The sequence below is a fragment of the Prionailurus viverrinus genome, chromosome D1 (genome assembly GCF_022837055.1).
Source record: "Prionailurus viverrinus isolate Anna chromosome D1, UM_Priviv_1.0, whole genome shotgun sequence".
NCBI lineage: Eukaryota > Metazoa > Chordata > Mammalia > Carnivora > Felidae > Prionailurus > Prionailurus viverrinus.
The window spans coordinates 59135731-59152843 of NC_062570.1; the positions used below are offsets into that span (position 1 = coordinate 59135731).

The 17113-nt window shown below is 36.4% G+C and overlaps 1 protein-coding gene and 1 non-coding gene across 5 annotated transcripts in view; both read left to right on the forward strand.

Annotated features, from left to right (window-relative positions):
• FCHSD2 (FCH and double SH3 domains 2) overlaps nt 1-17113 on the forward strand; it is a 302796-nt gene that overhangs the window by 223831 nt on the left and 61852 nt on the right. For all 4 annotated transcript variants that reach the window (XM_047824065.1, XM_047824066.1, XM_047824067.1 and 1 more), the window contains one exon: nt 9758-9853. In XM_047824065.1, the coding sequence (XP_047680021.1) occupies nt 9758-9853 (96 nt within the window). The remainder of the gene's footprint in view (nt 1-9757; nt 9854-17113) is intronic.
• On the forward strand, nt 14977-15080 carry LOC125147352 (U6 spliceosomal RNA). The gene has a single exon (XR_007145163.1). It is a non-coding gene; the product is annotated as a U6 spliceosomal RNA (small nuclear RNA).

A 17113-nucleotide genomic window follows, 5' to 3' on the forward strand; every position in this document is an offset into this window, starting at 1 on the left:
TGAAGAATCTAGGTAGTGGGTATATGGGTGTTTGCATATAGTTATTTTTATTTTAAGGTATATGTATTTGAAATTTTCTATAAGAGAATGTTGGGGGAATGAGTCTATAAAAACATCTTGGCTTTGTTCTGTTTGTGGAGCGGTTGATTTTTGAATAGTGATCAAACTGTGTATATTTATTGGCCCATTCAGGCTTCCTGTTCCTTTTTTTAATACATTTTGGTAACTTATACTTTCCTAGACAATAGTCCATTTTATTTATCAAATTTGATGGTATATGTGTATAAACTTGGGTACTCTATTGTCGTCTTCCTTTCCATTTCTAATATTGTATGTGCTGTGCTTTCTTTCATTTTGATCAAACTTACCAGTCTGTCTTCTTAATCTCCAAGATCCAGCTTTTACTCTACTTCTTCATGTTGTTGCTATTTCCTTAATACCTGCCTTTATATTTATTATTTCTTTCTACTTTATTACAGTTTATGTGCTTATTCTTTTTCAGGCTTCTTTTTCTATTAGATCCTTTGTTTTAGTCTTTCTTGCAAGTAAACCCACTTAAGGCTAAACATTTCTTTTTCTACTTTAACTGCATTTTATATGTAGGGGCTTTTTGTTGTTTCTACATTCTCCCCCTTGTTAACCCATGAACTGTTTAGAGATGAGTTTTTCCAGTTTTCATTCAGTGGGAGTATTGTAGTGGGGTAACATTTTTCATTTCTAATTTTATTAGAAATTATATTTTATTACATTTATTTTTATCAGAGAGATTGTCCTCTGACAGAATTGTTTAAAATATCTTTTTCTGAAAATAAGTTATGTTGGATACACTACTTTCAGTTTATAAAACAGGTAAATTTAGTCTTAAAGAATAACTAATATTTTACCCAACACTTAATTTTCTAGGAGTTTTAAGCACATCCTCTGAGGTTGATATTATCATGCCCATTATATAGAAGAAAACAGACTCAGGAAGTTTATATGGCTGCCCAAGGTTACATACTCACACATCGCATTTTCCATGCTCTACTACTATACTATATTATCTCTTTAGCTTGTATTATTTCCATAGAAAATGAATTAAAAATATATAAACTGGTTTGGACATAAAGAGATAAGCTTTCACTTTTCTCTGCATTCACTCATATGAATATCTTGCTCCCCAGGGATGAGGATAAATGATATCCTCTTCTGTTTATATTGAAAGTAAGAATGATATAACTAGGAGTTGAGCCCTTTGTTCCAAAAACTAGAAGAGCTCATACCTGTAAGTTTTATGCCATGTGCTTTTCTGTTACAAAGAGCTTGTTATGCTATTCTTGTTACACTGCTGAACCCAGCACAGTGATCTGATAACCCAGAGAGAAGTTTGAAAGTCTTCAGGTTTTTATTCTACACCATTATTACTTTGTCTTTTTAGGGAGGAGTTTATTCTCCCGCCCCCATCTAAATTGTAACTGTACATATTCTCAAAGATACTTGGGGGGCGGGGGTAATCCATACTGACACACTAGCTATTATCGTGTTCTCTGTATCTTTCATCCTCTGAAGAGAAACACCTGGCCCTAGGAGCTTTTGTTTAAGTTTAATTATTTATGAAGCTTGCTCCTTAATATTTTATGAAATGCTTTGTATATGTAACTGAAGCAGATGTTGTCATAAATATTTTGTCTAGGATAGTAACTACAAAGGTAGTTCTGGCTTTTATAGTTTGTTCACGTGTGCTTGCTTTCTGTCTGCGTAAGGAGACTCCTACCAATTAGTAACATAGCTTTTTAATAGTTCAGAAAAGAAGTGTTATTCTGTATTTTTTTGGAAATTGACTTGTCCATTATTGCCACTCTTAATACCTTGAAGACTAACCAAAAAGTAAACTTAATAAAATAAAGGGAAAAAAAACTATTATCATCTCAAAAGAAACAGGGAAAAGAAAAGACACAGGAAAAGCATTTGACAAAATTAAACACTCTTTTATGATAAAAACACAAATTAGAAATAGAAGGGAACTTCCTTAACAGATAAAAGGCATTTATGAAAAACCTACAGTTAACATCGTGCTTAATGGTGAAAATCTGAAAGGTTTCCTTCTAGAGATCAGGAACAAGACAAAGATGCCCATTTTCCCTACTGTACTGGAAGTCCTAGTCAGATCAATTAGTCAAGGAAAAAAGAAGTGGAAGGCATCCATATTGAAAGGGAAGAATGAAATTATCTGTTTTTGCAGATGACATAATTATATATAGAAAATACTATAGAGACCATGAAAAAAGTACTAGAGCTAATAAATCAATTCAGTGAAATTACAGGTACGAGATCAAAACACAAAAATCAACTATGTTTCTGTACTCCATCAATGAATACACCAAAAGAAAATTAGGACAATTCCAGCTATAATATCTAAAGAATAAAATACCAAGAATAAATTTAAGTAAAGGATTCAAAGACTTGTACATTGAGAAACTATAAAACATTGCTGAAAGTAATTGAAGAGGACCTAAATAAATGGAAATCATATTTATGGATTGAAAGAGTTCATATTCCCCAAAGCAATCTATAGATTCAATCAATCCCTATCAAAATTCCAATGACCTTTTTTTGCAGAAATGGGAAAGCCTGTCCTCAAATTCATATGGAACTTCCAAGGGGCCCTGAATACCCAAAAACAACATTGAAAAGAAAAAACAAAGCTGAAGGACTCACACTTCCCAATTTCAAAAGTTAATTCAAGATTAATCAAAATAGTGTGGTACTAGCATAAGGACAGACATATATAGACCAATGAAATAGAATTGAGAATCCAGAAATAAGCCCAAACATCTATGGCCAATTGATTTTCAACAAGGTTGCCAAGGCCATTTAGTAAAGAAAGACTACTTTTTTCAACAAAAGACTTGTGCTGAGACAAGATAACCACATGCAAGAGAATGAAGTTGAACCCCTGCCTCACTCCATATACAAAAATTAACTCAAAATGGATCAGTGACCTAAAACTATAGAAGAAAACATATAGGTAAATCTTTATGACCTTGGGTTTGGCACCGTGTTCTTAGCTTTGCCATTAAAGCAGAAGCAACCAAAGAAAAAACAGATAATTTGACTTACTCAAATTAAAAGCTTTTGTGCATTGAAGAACATTCTCAAGAATATAGAAAAGACAGGGGTGCCTGGGTACCTCAGTCAGTTAAGTGTCCAACTTCAGCAGAGGTCATGATCTCATGGTTCGTGGGTTCAAGCCCCACATCAGGCTCTGGGTTGACAGCTCAGAGCCTGGATCCTGCTTCAGATTCTGTGTCTCCCTCCCTCTTTCTCTGACCTTCCCTTGCTTGTGTTCTTCCTCTCTCTCAAAAATAAATAAACATTAAAAAAAAAAGATTTAATAAAGGAGAATATAGAAAAGATAGCCCATAGGATGGGAGAAATTATTTTTTATGACAATTTATTGTCAAATTGGCTTAGATACAACACCCAGTTCTCATCCCAGCAAGTGCCCTCCTCAATGCCCATCACCCATTTTCTTCTCTCCCCCATCCCCCATCAAATCTCAGTTCTCTGTATTTAAGAGTTTCCTATGTTTTGTCCCCCTCCCTGTTTTTATATTAGTTTTGCTTCCCTTCCCTTATGTTCATCTGTTTTGTATCTTAAAGTCCTCATATGAGTGAAGTCATATGATGTTTGTTTTTCTTTGACTAATTTCACTTAGTATAATACCCTCTAGCTCCATCCACATAGTTGCAAACAGCAAGATTTCATTTTTTTTGATTGCCGGCTAATACTCCATTGTATATGTATACCACATCTTCTTTATCTGTTCGTCCATCGGTGGACATTTGTGTTCTTTCCATACTTTGGCTATTGTTGATAGTGCTGTTATCAACATTGGGGTGCATGTTCCCCTTCAAAACAGCACACCTGTATCCCTTGGATAAATACCTAGTAGTGCAATTGCTGGGTCATAGGGTAGTTCTATTTTTAATTTTTTGAGGAACCTCCATACTGTTTTCCAGAGTGGCTGCACCAGTTTGCATTCCCACCAGCAGTGCAAAAGAGATCCTCTTTCTCCGCATCCTTGCTAACATCTGTTGTTTCCTGAGTTGTTAATGTTAGCCATTCTGACAGGTGTGAGGTGGTATTTCATTGTGGTTTTGGTTTGTATTTCCCTGATGATGAGTGATGTTGAGTATTTTTTCATGTGTTGGTTGGTCATCCGGACGTCTTTTTTGGAGAAGTATCTATTCATATCTTTTGCCCATTTCTTCACTGGATTATTTGTTTTTTGAGTGTTGAGTTTGAGAAGTTCTTTATAGATTTTGGATACTAACCCTTTATCTGATATGTCATTTGCAAATATCTTTTCCCATTCTATCAGTTGCCTTTTAGTTTTGCTGATTGTTTCCTTCACTGTGCAGAAGCTTTTTATTTTGATGAGGTCCCAATAATTCATTTTTGCTTTTGTTTCCCTTGCCTCTGGAGATGTGTTGAGTAAGAAGTTGCTGCGGCCACGGTCAAAGAGGTTTTTGCCTGCTTTCTCCTTGGGGATTTTGATGGCTTCCTGTCTTACATTTAGGTCCTTCATCCATTTTGAGTTTCTTTTTGTGTATGGTGTAAGAAAGTGGTCCAGGTTCATTTTTATGCATGTTGCTGTCCAGTTTTTCCAGCACCACTTGCTGAAGACACTCTTTATTCCATTGGATATTCTTTCCTGCTTTGTCAAAGATTAGTTGGCCATATGTTTGTGGGTCCATTTTTGGGTTCTCTATTTTGTTCCATTGATCTGAGTGTCTGTTTTTGTGCCAGTACCACACTGTCTTGATGATTACAGCTTTGTAAAACAGCTTGAAGTCCAGGATCGTGATGCCTCCATCTTTGGTTTTCTTTCTCAAGATTTCTGTGGCTATTCGGGGTCTTTTCTCATTCCATACAAATGTTCGGATTGTTTGTTCTAGCTCTGTGAAGAATGCTGGTATTATTTTATTAGGGATTGTATTGAGCGTGTAGATTGCTTTGAGTAGTATGGACATTTTAACAATATTTGTTCTTCCTATCCAGGAACATGGAATATTTTTTCCATTTTTTGGCATATTCTTCAATTTCTTTCATAAGCTTCCTATAGTTATCAGTGTGTAGATTTTTCACCTCTTAGATTTATTCCTATGTATTTTATGGGTTTTGGTGCAGTTGTAAATGGGATCAATTCCTTGATTTCTCTTTCTGTTGCTTGATTATTGGTGTATAGGAATGCACCCGATTTCTGTGCATTGATTTTATATCCTGTGACTTTGCTGAATTCATGGATCAGTTCTAGCAGTTTTTTGGTGGAATCTTTTGGGTTTTCCATATAGAGTATCATGTCATCTGCAAAGAGTGCAAGTTTGACCTCCTCCTGGCTGATTTGGATGCCTTTTATTTCTTTGTGTTGTCTGATTGCTGAGGCTATGATTTCCAATACTGTGTTGAGTAACAGTGACAAGAGTGGACATCCCTGGCTTGTTCCTGACCTTAGGGGGAAAGCTCTCAGTTTTTCCCCATTGAAGATGATATTAGCATTGGGTCTTTCATATATGGCTTTTATGATCTCAAGGTATGTTCCTTCTATCTCTACTTTCTTGAGGGTTTTTATCAAGAAAGCATGCTGTATTTTGTCAGATGCTTTCTCTGCATCTATTGAGAGGATCATGTGGTTTTTGTCCTTTCTTTTATTGATGTGATGAATCATGTTGATTGTTTTGCAGATTTTGAACCAGCCCTGCATCCCAGGTGTAAATCCCACTTGGTCATGGTGAATAATTTTTTTAATGTATTGTTGGATCCAGTTGGCTAGTATCTTGTTGAGGATTTTTGCATCCATGTTCATCAGAAAAATTGGTCTATAGTTCTCCTTTTTAGTGGAGTCTTTGTCTGGTTTTGGAATCAAAGTAACACTGGCTTCATAGAAAGAGTTTGGAAGTTTTCCTTCCATTTCTATTTTTTGGAACAGCTTCAAGAGAATAGTTGTTAACTCTTCTTTAAATGTTTGGTAGAATTCTATTGGAAAGCCATCTATCTGGTCCTGGACTCTTGTTTTTTGGGAGATTTTTAATTAATAATTCGATTTCTTTACTGGTTAAGGGTCTGTTCAAATTTTCTATTTCTTCCTGTTTCAGTTTTGGTAGTGTATATGTTTCTAGGAATTTGTCCATTTCTTCCAGATTGCCCATATTATTGGCACATAATTGCTCATAATATTCCCTTATTATTGTTTATATTTCTGCTATGTTGGTTGTGATCTCCCCTCTTTCATTATTGATTTTATTTATTTGGGTCCTTTCCTTTTTCTATTTGATCAAACTGGCTAGGGGCTTATCAATTTTGTTAATTCTTTCAAAGAACCAGCTTCTGGCTTCATTGATCTGTTCTATTGTTTTTTTAGTTTCGATAGCACTGATTTCTGCTCTAGTCTTTATTATTTCCTGTCTTCTGCTGGTTTTGGGTTTTATTTGCTGTTCTTTTTCCATATCTGTAAGGTGTAAGGTTAAGTTGTATATATGAGATCTTCCTTCTTTAGGAAGGCCTGGATTGCTATATACTTTCCTCTTATAACCACCTTTGCTGTCTCCTGGAGGTTTTGAGCTGTGGTGTTATTATTTTCATTGGCTTCCATGTCCTTTTTTTTTTTTTTTTTCCTTCTTTTTTTTTCCTTCTTTTTTTTTTTCTTCTTTTTTTTTTTTTTTAATTTTTTTTTTTTTCCAACGTTTTTATTTATTTTTGGGACAGAGAGAGACAGAGCATGAACGGGGGAGGGGCAGAGAGAGAGGGAGACACAGAATCGGAAACAGGCTCCAGGCTCCGAGCCATCAGCCCAGAGCCTGACACGGGGCTCGAACTCACGGACCGCGGGATCGTGACCTGGCTGAAGTCGGACGCTTAACCGACTGCGCCACCCAGGCGCCCCTTCCATGTCCTTTTTAATCTCCTCTTTAACTTCTTGGTTAGCCCATTCATTCTATAGTATGATGGCCTTTAGTCTCCAAGTATTTGTTATCTTTCCACATTTTTTCTTGTGGTTGATTTCAAGTTTCATAGCATTGTGGTCTGAAAATATGCACAGTATGATCTTGATCTTTTTGTACCCCAGTATGTGATCTATTCTGGAAAACGTTCCATGTGCACTGGAGAAGAATGTGTATTCTACTGCTTTAGGATGAAATGTTCTGAATATATCTGTTAAGTCTGTCTGGTCCAGTGTGTCATTCAGAACCATTGTTTCCTTGTTCATTGTCTATTTAGATGATCTATCTATTGCTGTAAGTGGGGTGTTGAAGTCCCCTATTATTATGGTATTCTTATCGATGAGTTTCTTTATATTGTGATTAATTGATTTATATATTTGGGTACCTCCAAATTTGGAGCCTAAATGCTTACAATTCTTAGATCTTCTTGGTGGATAGACCCCTTCCTTAATTATGATATAATGCCCTTCTTCATCTCTTGTTACAGTCTTTATTTTAAAGTCTGGATTGTCTGATATAAGTATGGCTACCCTGGCTTTCTTTTGTTGACCATTAGCATGATAGATGGTTCTCCATTCCCTTACTTTCAATCTGAAGGTGTCCTTAGGTCTAAAGTGGGTCTCTTGTAAACAGCATGTAGATAGATCTTGTTTTCCTATCCATTCTGTTATCCTGTGTCTTTTGATTGGGACATTTAGTCCATTGACATTTAGAGTGAGTACTGAAAGATAAGAATTTATGAGCATGTTTTTTTTTTTAAGTTTATTTATTTAGAGAGAGACAGAGACAGCACAAGAGGGGGAGAGGCAGAGAAAGAGAGAGAAAGAGCGAATCCTAAGCAGGCTCCACACTGTCCACTCAGAGCCTGATGAAGGGCTCAAACTCACAAACTGAGAGATCATGAGCTGAGCCAAAATCAGGAGTCAGATGCATAACCAACTGAGCCACCCAGGCGCCCCTGGATGGGTATGTTTTTTAAAAGAGTCCTTGTATTTTAGATATCATATTGAAATATTATGGATTAAGGCATATGTCTGAGACTTGCTTCAGTATAGTTGGGGGTGGAAGAGATAGTTGGATCTATTAATGAAACAAGATTGGGCAGGAGGGGCCATTTTTGGAAGTTGGATGATGGTTACGTGGGGATACATTATACCGTTGTCTCTAGTTTTATATATGTTATAATAAAGTTAAAAATATAAAAAAGGTTGTAACTAGAAGGATGATCCTCTTAACTTTTTTTGCATGATGATTAGTGAGGCTCTTAGGGCTGTGTCAAGAGCTTTCACAGCTTAAAACTGGAATCCAGGAAAAGAAAAAAAACACATTTCCCTTTGAGAAGATGTTTATTCAGCCAGCCTTGCCTGACAAAATTTTCCCAAACTCTGCTCACCCCATCTCACCCCGTCAGTCTGGATTAAATATCATCCTCTTTTGTGTTCTCTAAGTACCCTCTACATACTTCCACGGTGTACTTAACTGTGTATTGTCTGGGTCTCCCACTTTCCAGATTATAAATTCCTTGAAGATATTAACCTTGTGTATTCATCTTTATTCATCTATATTCTCCCCTCATCACTGCATTAAACATTGGGTTTGGTAAGCTCTCTCAATAAATTGCTGAATGAGCGATAGGGAACTGGATTTGTGCTGGTAAATAAAATGTAAAATATAACCCCCTACTTTCTCCATATTCTCAGTAAACCCTTTTCTGAGGACTACTAAGGTATAGCTACAGAGCTTCTTTAAATTTTTCATATTCTGCCCATCCTCTGGCAGAAGTGCTAATGAAAGATAAGTAAAGGGTAAGTAAGCACTGTAGCAAAATGGAAAATAGGTTTCTGCACAATCAAATGTTGCTGATTTCCATTCATTCCCAGGGTATATAATGCAATGAAGTCTTTTCAGATGGCTTTCTGTACTGTTTTGCTGCATTCTGTGTATCAGAATTCCCCTTCTATATGAATTCCTTTTAGTCTGTCTTCTTGGTATGCAATAAGATGGTAGTTAGAATGTAACCTCCTAGGGGCACCTGGCTGACTCAGTCAGTGGAGCATATAACTTTTGATTTGGGGGTTCTAAGTTCAAGCCCCGTCTTGGGTGTATAGAGATTACTTAAAGATTTTTTTAAATCTTAAAAAAAATAATAATAACCACCTAGAAAAGGTGGCAAGAAATACTATAAAAATAATATTTGGTAGGGTTTCTGGCTGGCTCAGTCAGTAGAGCATGCAACTCTTGATCTCAGGGTCGTGAATTCAAGCCCCACTTTGGGCATGGAGCCTGCTCAAAAAAAATTTTTTTTGAATGCGATTTTGTGCTATGTAGAGTATTATCTAGCAGTTTCCTAGTGGGCGACAATCTCCATATAGCAGACTTTAAGAAGTCTACAAAATTTTATAACTGGGAGAGACCTAAGAGACTAATGTGGTTTCCTATTTTCATTCCGCTGCCCCCATTAAAAAGAACAGCTTTTTGTATAATCACTATCTTTTTGCTGTCTTAAAATATTACATATTATTTAGTCCCAAAATCTGGGCTAGTTTCTAAACTAGTACTTTCCATATTTAGACTATTGAGAAAATAGGACATACAAGTAACAACTCTTATCTAAAATGAAAAAAAAATGGATAATTATCATTTTCTTTTGGTCACATAGTGTTGGATGATTTCTCATTTTTGGAAAGCAGCAGAATAAGTCTTAAACTTTAAAATACAATTACTGGATATCTTAACCTTATTAAAGACTTAAAGATACTTTATTTTCTCTTTAGGTCGTACGGGACTATAATCTTCAGCTGTTTTTACAAGAGAATGCTGTATTTCACAAACCCCAGCCCTTCCAGTTCCAACCCTGCGACAGTGATACTGTAAGGGAATTCCAGATTTTCATTCCATTTGTTTAAGCAATGTTTGTGCTCAAATGACTGTTATCCTCGGACTAGACAGAAAAAGCTGAGTGTGTGTCTCCTTAATTTTATAACAAAACTGTGAGTATGCAGAGAAACTGACATTTCTTCTTTCTAAAATGTGACTAAAACCCAGTATCTTTATGCCAGCAACTTAAACAAGGTTAAATTATAAGACACGGTACTGGAAACCTGCAAACTGAACTGAGGGAAGAAGAAAAAGTACTCAATAAATTTTTTTTTTCAATTTAAATATAAATCATACTTTCTATCCATGAAATTCTTCACATGTGCATAGTTCCAAAGAAACCAGTGGTTAAATTTTAACCAGAATAGAATCAATAAACAGAGGAGTGAATATGTGCCTGCAAATATTTTGTTTGGCTTTTAAAAAAATTACAGGCCCTTTATAATTCCTTTCAGGTTTCTTAGAATGTCAGAGCATTAACATAAATGCCAAATTGGCAATTTTGAAAAAGCAGACATTAAACATACATTTTATCCTTGAGCTAATGAAAAATGTTTGCCATTATTTAAATTAAAAAAAAAATAGAACCAAAATGCTAATTTGATAACATAAAGAAAGGCAATCAACTTCTACAAGTTGAAAAAGCACATATTGGCGTATCTAGCACATTCATTCCATGTAGGCAGGCCAAGAGGGAAGTCAAATTTTATTCATAAGGTCTCGTAGTAAACCTAGAATCAGAACCAGGGGAATTTATGATCTCAGAATTTCATGCTATCAGTTTAACAGAAATCTTTGCTGGAGATATCTTCATTACTTTTCTTACATTTTAAGGAGCCCTGTTAGTGGCTATGTAAAGAAATGTAGGAAATCAGCATTTTTCTCTAGATTGTAACTCTTGCCCTTTATATTGTCTTGTAGACAATGTATTAGTGCCCTTTTTATCAATCTGCTTTTGCTTAATCACCCAGTGACGTTGTCCTATAATTTGACTTCTTTAGCTGAAAGGAATAAAGCTGGGCAATAGAAGATATGGGGTATGGACAGGTTCACCAAGCTTGACTTAAAACTGTGACTAATACTAAATTATTTTATCTTTGCCCATTTTCCTCCAAAACTCAGAATAACTGTAGACTCTCGTCTTACTTGTCCAAGGCTCAACTACAATCTGAAATCCTCCTTTGTTTCTAGACACTGTGCTAAATGTTCTTAGCTGTGTGTCCCTGTTAACCTGAAGATTCTAACTATGCTGTTTTCTGTCCTTGTGCAATCTTTACTGGGCAGAGTTTAAAAGCTGCCCAGCTGGTGGATATTGAGCTCTCCCCTGTCAGTGCTCTGAGAATGACCATAGCTGAGGTATATGGGGGGTGTGGGTCAAGGGTGGGGGAGATGGGATGTGTGGGTTTGCATGTTAATGAAGGGTGGGACTGGTATTGGGATTAAGAACCTGTGTGTGTGTGTGTGTGTGTGTGTGTGTGTGTGTGTGTGTGTGTGTAAGAGGCCACTGAATGCATAAACTGGGGCTTTCCATTTTCCTTAATATAAATTAAGGTTTTCCTTTCCTATTTATAGTGAAAAGATTGAACTTCTCATTTTTCATCTTGTCTGAAGCACCTTAGTTTTCCTCAACAGATGTGCTGGAAAGGATTGTAGAGCTAATCTTGCCTTTATCAAGGAGAAAACTGAAGCCTTTTTTAATATGACCCAGTTCAAATTGCAGTATTTTTCCTGCAAAAGTCCAAACTGTCCAAATGAAAACAGTCACATATTACTGTCAAAGTTAATTAAGACATGAAATGATTGTTACCCCCCACCCCGCCTTTTTTTTTTTTTTTGGTTTATCTTTTACTTGCTGTTGAATCGAAATTTCTTGTCATTTTATTTTAATATATGATTTTTTTAAATTTTGTTAACATTTATTTATTTTTGAGACAGAGAGAGAGAGAGCATGAAGCAGGGAGGGTCAGAGAGAGAGGGAGACACAGAATCTGAGACAGGCTCCAGGCTCCCAGCTGTCAGCACAGAGCCCAACGTGGGGCTCAAACTCACAGGCTGCGAGATCATGACCTGAGCTGAAGTCGGACGCTTAACCGACTGAACCACCCAGGCGCCCCAATATATGATTATTTTGACTTATGCCTTAAAATGATATACCAAAAAAAAAAGAAAAAACTGAGCAAAATGGTTTTATAAAGACACAATGGTTATGAGTAACAATGATGAGTGGCAAGTTTTGTTTCATGTGACATAATTGCTATCTCATGGTTAACACTGAAAGAATTCCTTGTCTTTATTTCCATATAGAGTTACTGATTTCCAAAGTGTCCTGTCTTTATATCCTCAAATAACATTTTTCAGATGATACCAGTAAGTCAAAAATCCTTTCTAGAAAGAGTAATTTTCACCTTTTTTTGCTGAAAGTTTTTAATGCAAGATTATTCCAAGAAGGATATGAGATGTACCCTAAAATTTCCCTTCCTCCTTCCCCAAAATAGGATGTTCTATGAGGGAGAATTGACAAGTACATATATTAAGACCTCAATTTTGGAGAGTCATTCAGCTGTCAAGTGGGTCATGCTTGTGTTAGAGATTCATACAGGTGTTGTACAATGAGAAATCATGGGCTTTGGAGTCAAATCCTAGCTATGCCATTTGCTAGCTGTGCTTACTTTATTTATGTGTTTATATATATTTCACCTTTCTGATTCAGCTTTGTCAGATATAAAATGTTAAAAACTTTACTTGGTTTGAAAATTAAATGAGCTTCTTTAAGCATTTGACTCTATATGCCTAGCATATAGGTGGTACAGAATAAATGTTGACTGTCTTCCCCCCCCCATCTTTCTACAAGACAATCATATTTCACTTTTTTAGGTTTTGCCCCTAATTGCTATAGGAAATACCAAAATATCAAATATGGAAGACATTATAAAGATAATGAAATCTTATAACACTTTTGTAATCCTGGCCCCTCTGCTCTTAAGTCCCGTATTGATTGTCCCTTGGGACTTCTGCTCTCCCTTTTTATTCCACAATGTAGATCTCATCAACCTCTCTGTTAACAGTTTATGAACTTAAAAGGCAATCTGTGTGGAATAAACAACAGCCAGTAGCGAACAATTAGTGTCCATTCTTACTCTTTTTTTTTAATTTTTTTTTCAACGTTTATTTTTTATTTTTGGGACAGAGAGAGACAGAGCATGAACGGGGGAGGGGCAGAGAGAGAGGGAGACACAGAATCGGAAACAGGCTCCAGGCTCTGAGCCATCAGCCCAGAGCCTGACGCGGGGCTCGAACTCACAGACCGCGAGATCGGGACCTGGCTGAAGTCGGCCGCTTAACCGACTGCGCCACCCAGGCGCCCCCATTCTTACTCTTATCATAAGAACATAACTGGTACTTTTCAGTACGTCTGCCCTACATACATCTCAGTGTCCCTTCCATTACCAGAACTAGTGATGTGTGCCTTTAAGGACATTTCCTCACATCCTATGAAAAGGACCTCCTATCCTATTTCAGCCTGGGATGGGATGGTATAATACAGGAAACACACATGTCTACATATAAAGACAGAAAAAACCTAAGGAAACTTTTCTCCCAAATTTTCTGGTGAGGATGAGAATACCCTTTCCTGAACTGCAAATAATAAGATCTTCACAGATATCACAAACTGACGTTTTTATCATAGTGTCACAAATATAAAAAAAAAAAAAAGCTGACAAATTCCTGATATATGATCTTTTCCTGTTATTTTAGCCACTACTTGTGATATTTAATTCTACTGTCTAAAAATTAAAAGTTATAGTAAGGGGCACCTGGGTGGCTCAGTCAGCTGAGTATCTGACTTTGACTCAAGTCGGGATCTCATTGTTTTTGAGTTCTGTATTGGGCTTGCTGCTTTCAACCTATCAGCTCAGAGCCTGCTTCAGATCCTCTGTCCCCCTCCCTCTCATCCCCACTTGTACCCTCTCAAAAATAAATAAAAAATAAGTAAATAAAAGTTATAGTAAGTAAAATAGCCATTTGCTGTAATTTAGGACTTTTGCACATTAAATTTTCACTTAAGTGTGGCATTTTATGCATCTATTAAAAATATGTGCAATATATATAAATCAAACCAACATGCTGTATACCTTAAACTTATACAGTGATGTATGTCAATTATTTCTCAATAAACCAAGAAAAAATAAATATTTACCAAAAATTATCCTCGTCTATACAAGATTATATGGGATCAATATACCCTACAGGTAAATTACCTGAAAATTCTCATTGTTAATGAGTGGCTTTATCTGCTATTGGAAATCTTGCATTGCATACGCAGTGCTATAGCATTGACACCTGAACATGATAGCACTGTGATAGAGAATTTGTGGAAAATCCTACTCGTGGGTAAATAGGTACCATCCTCCTACCCGTATACTGACCACAGTATCCAAAAATGAAAGGCTCCGATTATAGACCTGAGTGTTGCTCTCCAGAAACAGCAGTGCTGGCAGTCAGCTGTTCAGAGGAGGCTGTCCTGTGTTCTTCAAAAAGGACTCACTTGCTCTTTGTTGAAAACCTACCACCTATATAATGAGTCTTGGTGCTTTCTCTGGTTTGGTGCTTTCTCTAACCATCCACATGTATCCAGAGCTTTCCATAGATGCCTTGGTACTGACACTAAGGAGACTGGAACATTCATTTTTTTATCTGGCCTGAGATTATAGCTCTTAAAGCAAAGTCTCTGTGAGAGCTACAAAAATAAAGACATATTCTCATGTGGCTTTTCCAACCAGTCATGCCTCAAGATCTGTTTAGAATGTCAGATACAAGCATTTTTATTGTTTTTCATTTTGCTTTCATGTCATTACTGAAGGGCATGATTGTCTCTTAGAATTACTTTTGGTATTCTAACATCTCTAGTGTGCTTCCCTAAGAGACTGTACACACTCAACCCAGCTATCCAGATGAGTTCCTGCATCTCTTCTAAGCACAAGAGCTGCCATCCAAGTGTAGTCTGCTCCACTTCTTTCCAAGTTGTGCTATATATTTAGAACATGTGGCTTAGAGGGCCACAATCTCTCATCAGAAGTCTTCAGGTCAGGTGTGTTTCAAAAATCAGAATTTTTCAGTGCTTTCAGCAGTACATATACAAAAATTGGGACAATACAGAGAAGTTTAGCATGGTCCCTGCTCAAGGATGACACACAAATTCATGAAGCGTTCCATATTTTTTAAAAACAAAATATTTTCAATCAATCAATCAATAACATAGGTACCATTTTTAGGGGTGCCTGGCAGGCTCAGTTGGTAGAGCATATGACTATTGATATGGGGGCTGTGAGTTTGAGCCTACATTGAGTGTAGAGATTACTTAAAAATAAAATCTTTTTTTTTAATGTTTGTTTATTTTTGAGAGAGAGAGGGAGAGAGAGAGAGAGCACATGTGTGAGCAGGGGAGGGACAGAGAGAGAAGGAGACACAGAATCCGAAGCAGCTCCAGGTTCTGAGCTGTCAGCACAGAGTCTGACACGGGGCCCGAACCCACAAACCATGAAATCATGATCTGAGCTGAAGTTGGATGCTTACCCGACTGAGCCACCCAGGCACCCCAAAAATAAAATCTTTTAAAAAATAAAATAAAAGTAAAATAAAATAAAAATTTTAGGTTTTAGAAGAGTTTTCTGTATATCGTACATTGTATAACACCCTAGCAAGGTATGGGGAAGAACTCCCTGATCAAGCACAGTATTTTTGCAGTAAAACATTTGAATAGGCGTACTAAGTAAAATAAATAAGAATTATAAATAACCTCTCTTCAGTTCAAGTCAGATTTTGCCCTAAATGAGCTGTGACTCCAAACTTAACTAAAAAGTAAAACCTGATTTTCCAAGTATTTTGAATTTCAAAATTATGGGATTGTGAACCTATATAAACACGAGTACTAGAAATACAATAACCTATAAAAATCCAGATGCTTTTTACTTGCAAAAGCCCTTTTCAGAAGAAGTGAAAATTAACTTTCTTGAAATAACAGTATATTATTAAATTTCATAAAAAATAAAATGGATTAAATATTTAGCACAATAAATATAAACTAAAAAATACAAGTAGTACAAATCCCTTGAATGAGGGTTAATAACTAGATTGTTCCTGGCACATGACATTGGCTTATCAACCCTAACGTTATCTTTTTTTTTAATTTTTTTTTAACATTTATTTATTTTTGAAACAGAGAGAGACAGAGCATGAGCAGGGGAGGGGCAGAGAGAGAGAGAGATTGAGACACAGAATCCGAAGCAGGTTCCAGGCTCTGAGCTGTCAGCACAGAGCCCGATGCGGGGCTCGAACTCACAGACCACGAGATCATGACCTGAGCCGAAGTGGGGCGCTTAACCGACTGAGCCACCCAGGCACCCCACGTTATCTTTTTTTGAAATTGGTTTGAAATGCTTGTATTTTACTGTATTCTTGGTTTTCATTCATCACATATTACCATCTCTTTATCTCTCTTTTGAATGGTTATATTTTGGTAACAGAGTTGAAAAATAATGACAATGTTTTATCTGTCCCTACTCACTTGCCCTTTTGAGCATATGCTCTGATAACTTTCTGAACATTGCTGTGTCCCTACGTTAATCTTAAAGTGAACTGAAATATCTTTAAAGTTATTTAATAACTTTATAAATTTGAAAAGACTATTTTAATACTATATTATATAAAAATTGGTAACTTAACGTACAAAACTCAGTTGCATTTCTATACAATAATGAAGCAGCAGAAAGAGAAACCAAGGAATCAATCCCATTTACACTTCCACCAAAAACCATAAAATACCTAGGAATAAACCTAACTGAAGAGGTAAAAGATCTGTATGCTAAAACCCCTAGAAAGCTAATGATGAAAGAAATTGAAGAAGACACAAAGAAATGGAGAAACATTCCATGCTCATGGATTAGAAGAACAAATACTGTTAAAATGTCAATACTACCCAAAGCGATCTATACAGCCAATGCAATCCCTAACACTAACATTCTTCACAGAGCTAGAACAAACAATTCAAAATTTGTATGAAACCAGAAAAGACTCCAAGTAGCCACAGTAATGTTGAAAATGGAAGCCAGGGGCACCTGGGTGGCTCAGTTAGTTAAGCATCTAACTTTGGCTCAGGTCACGATCACACGATTTGTGGGTTCAAGCCCTGTCTTGGGCTCTGTGCTGACAGCTCAGAGCCTGGAACCTGCTTTATATTCTGTGTCCCTCTCTCT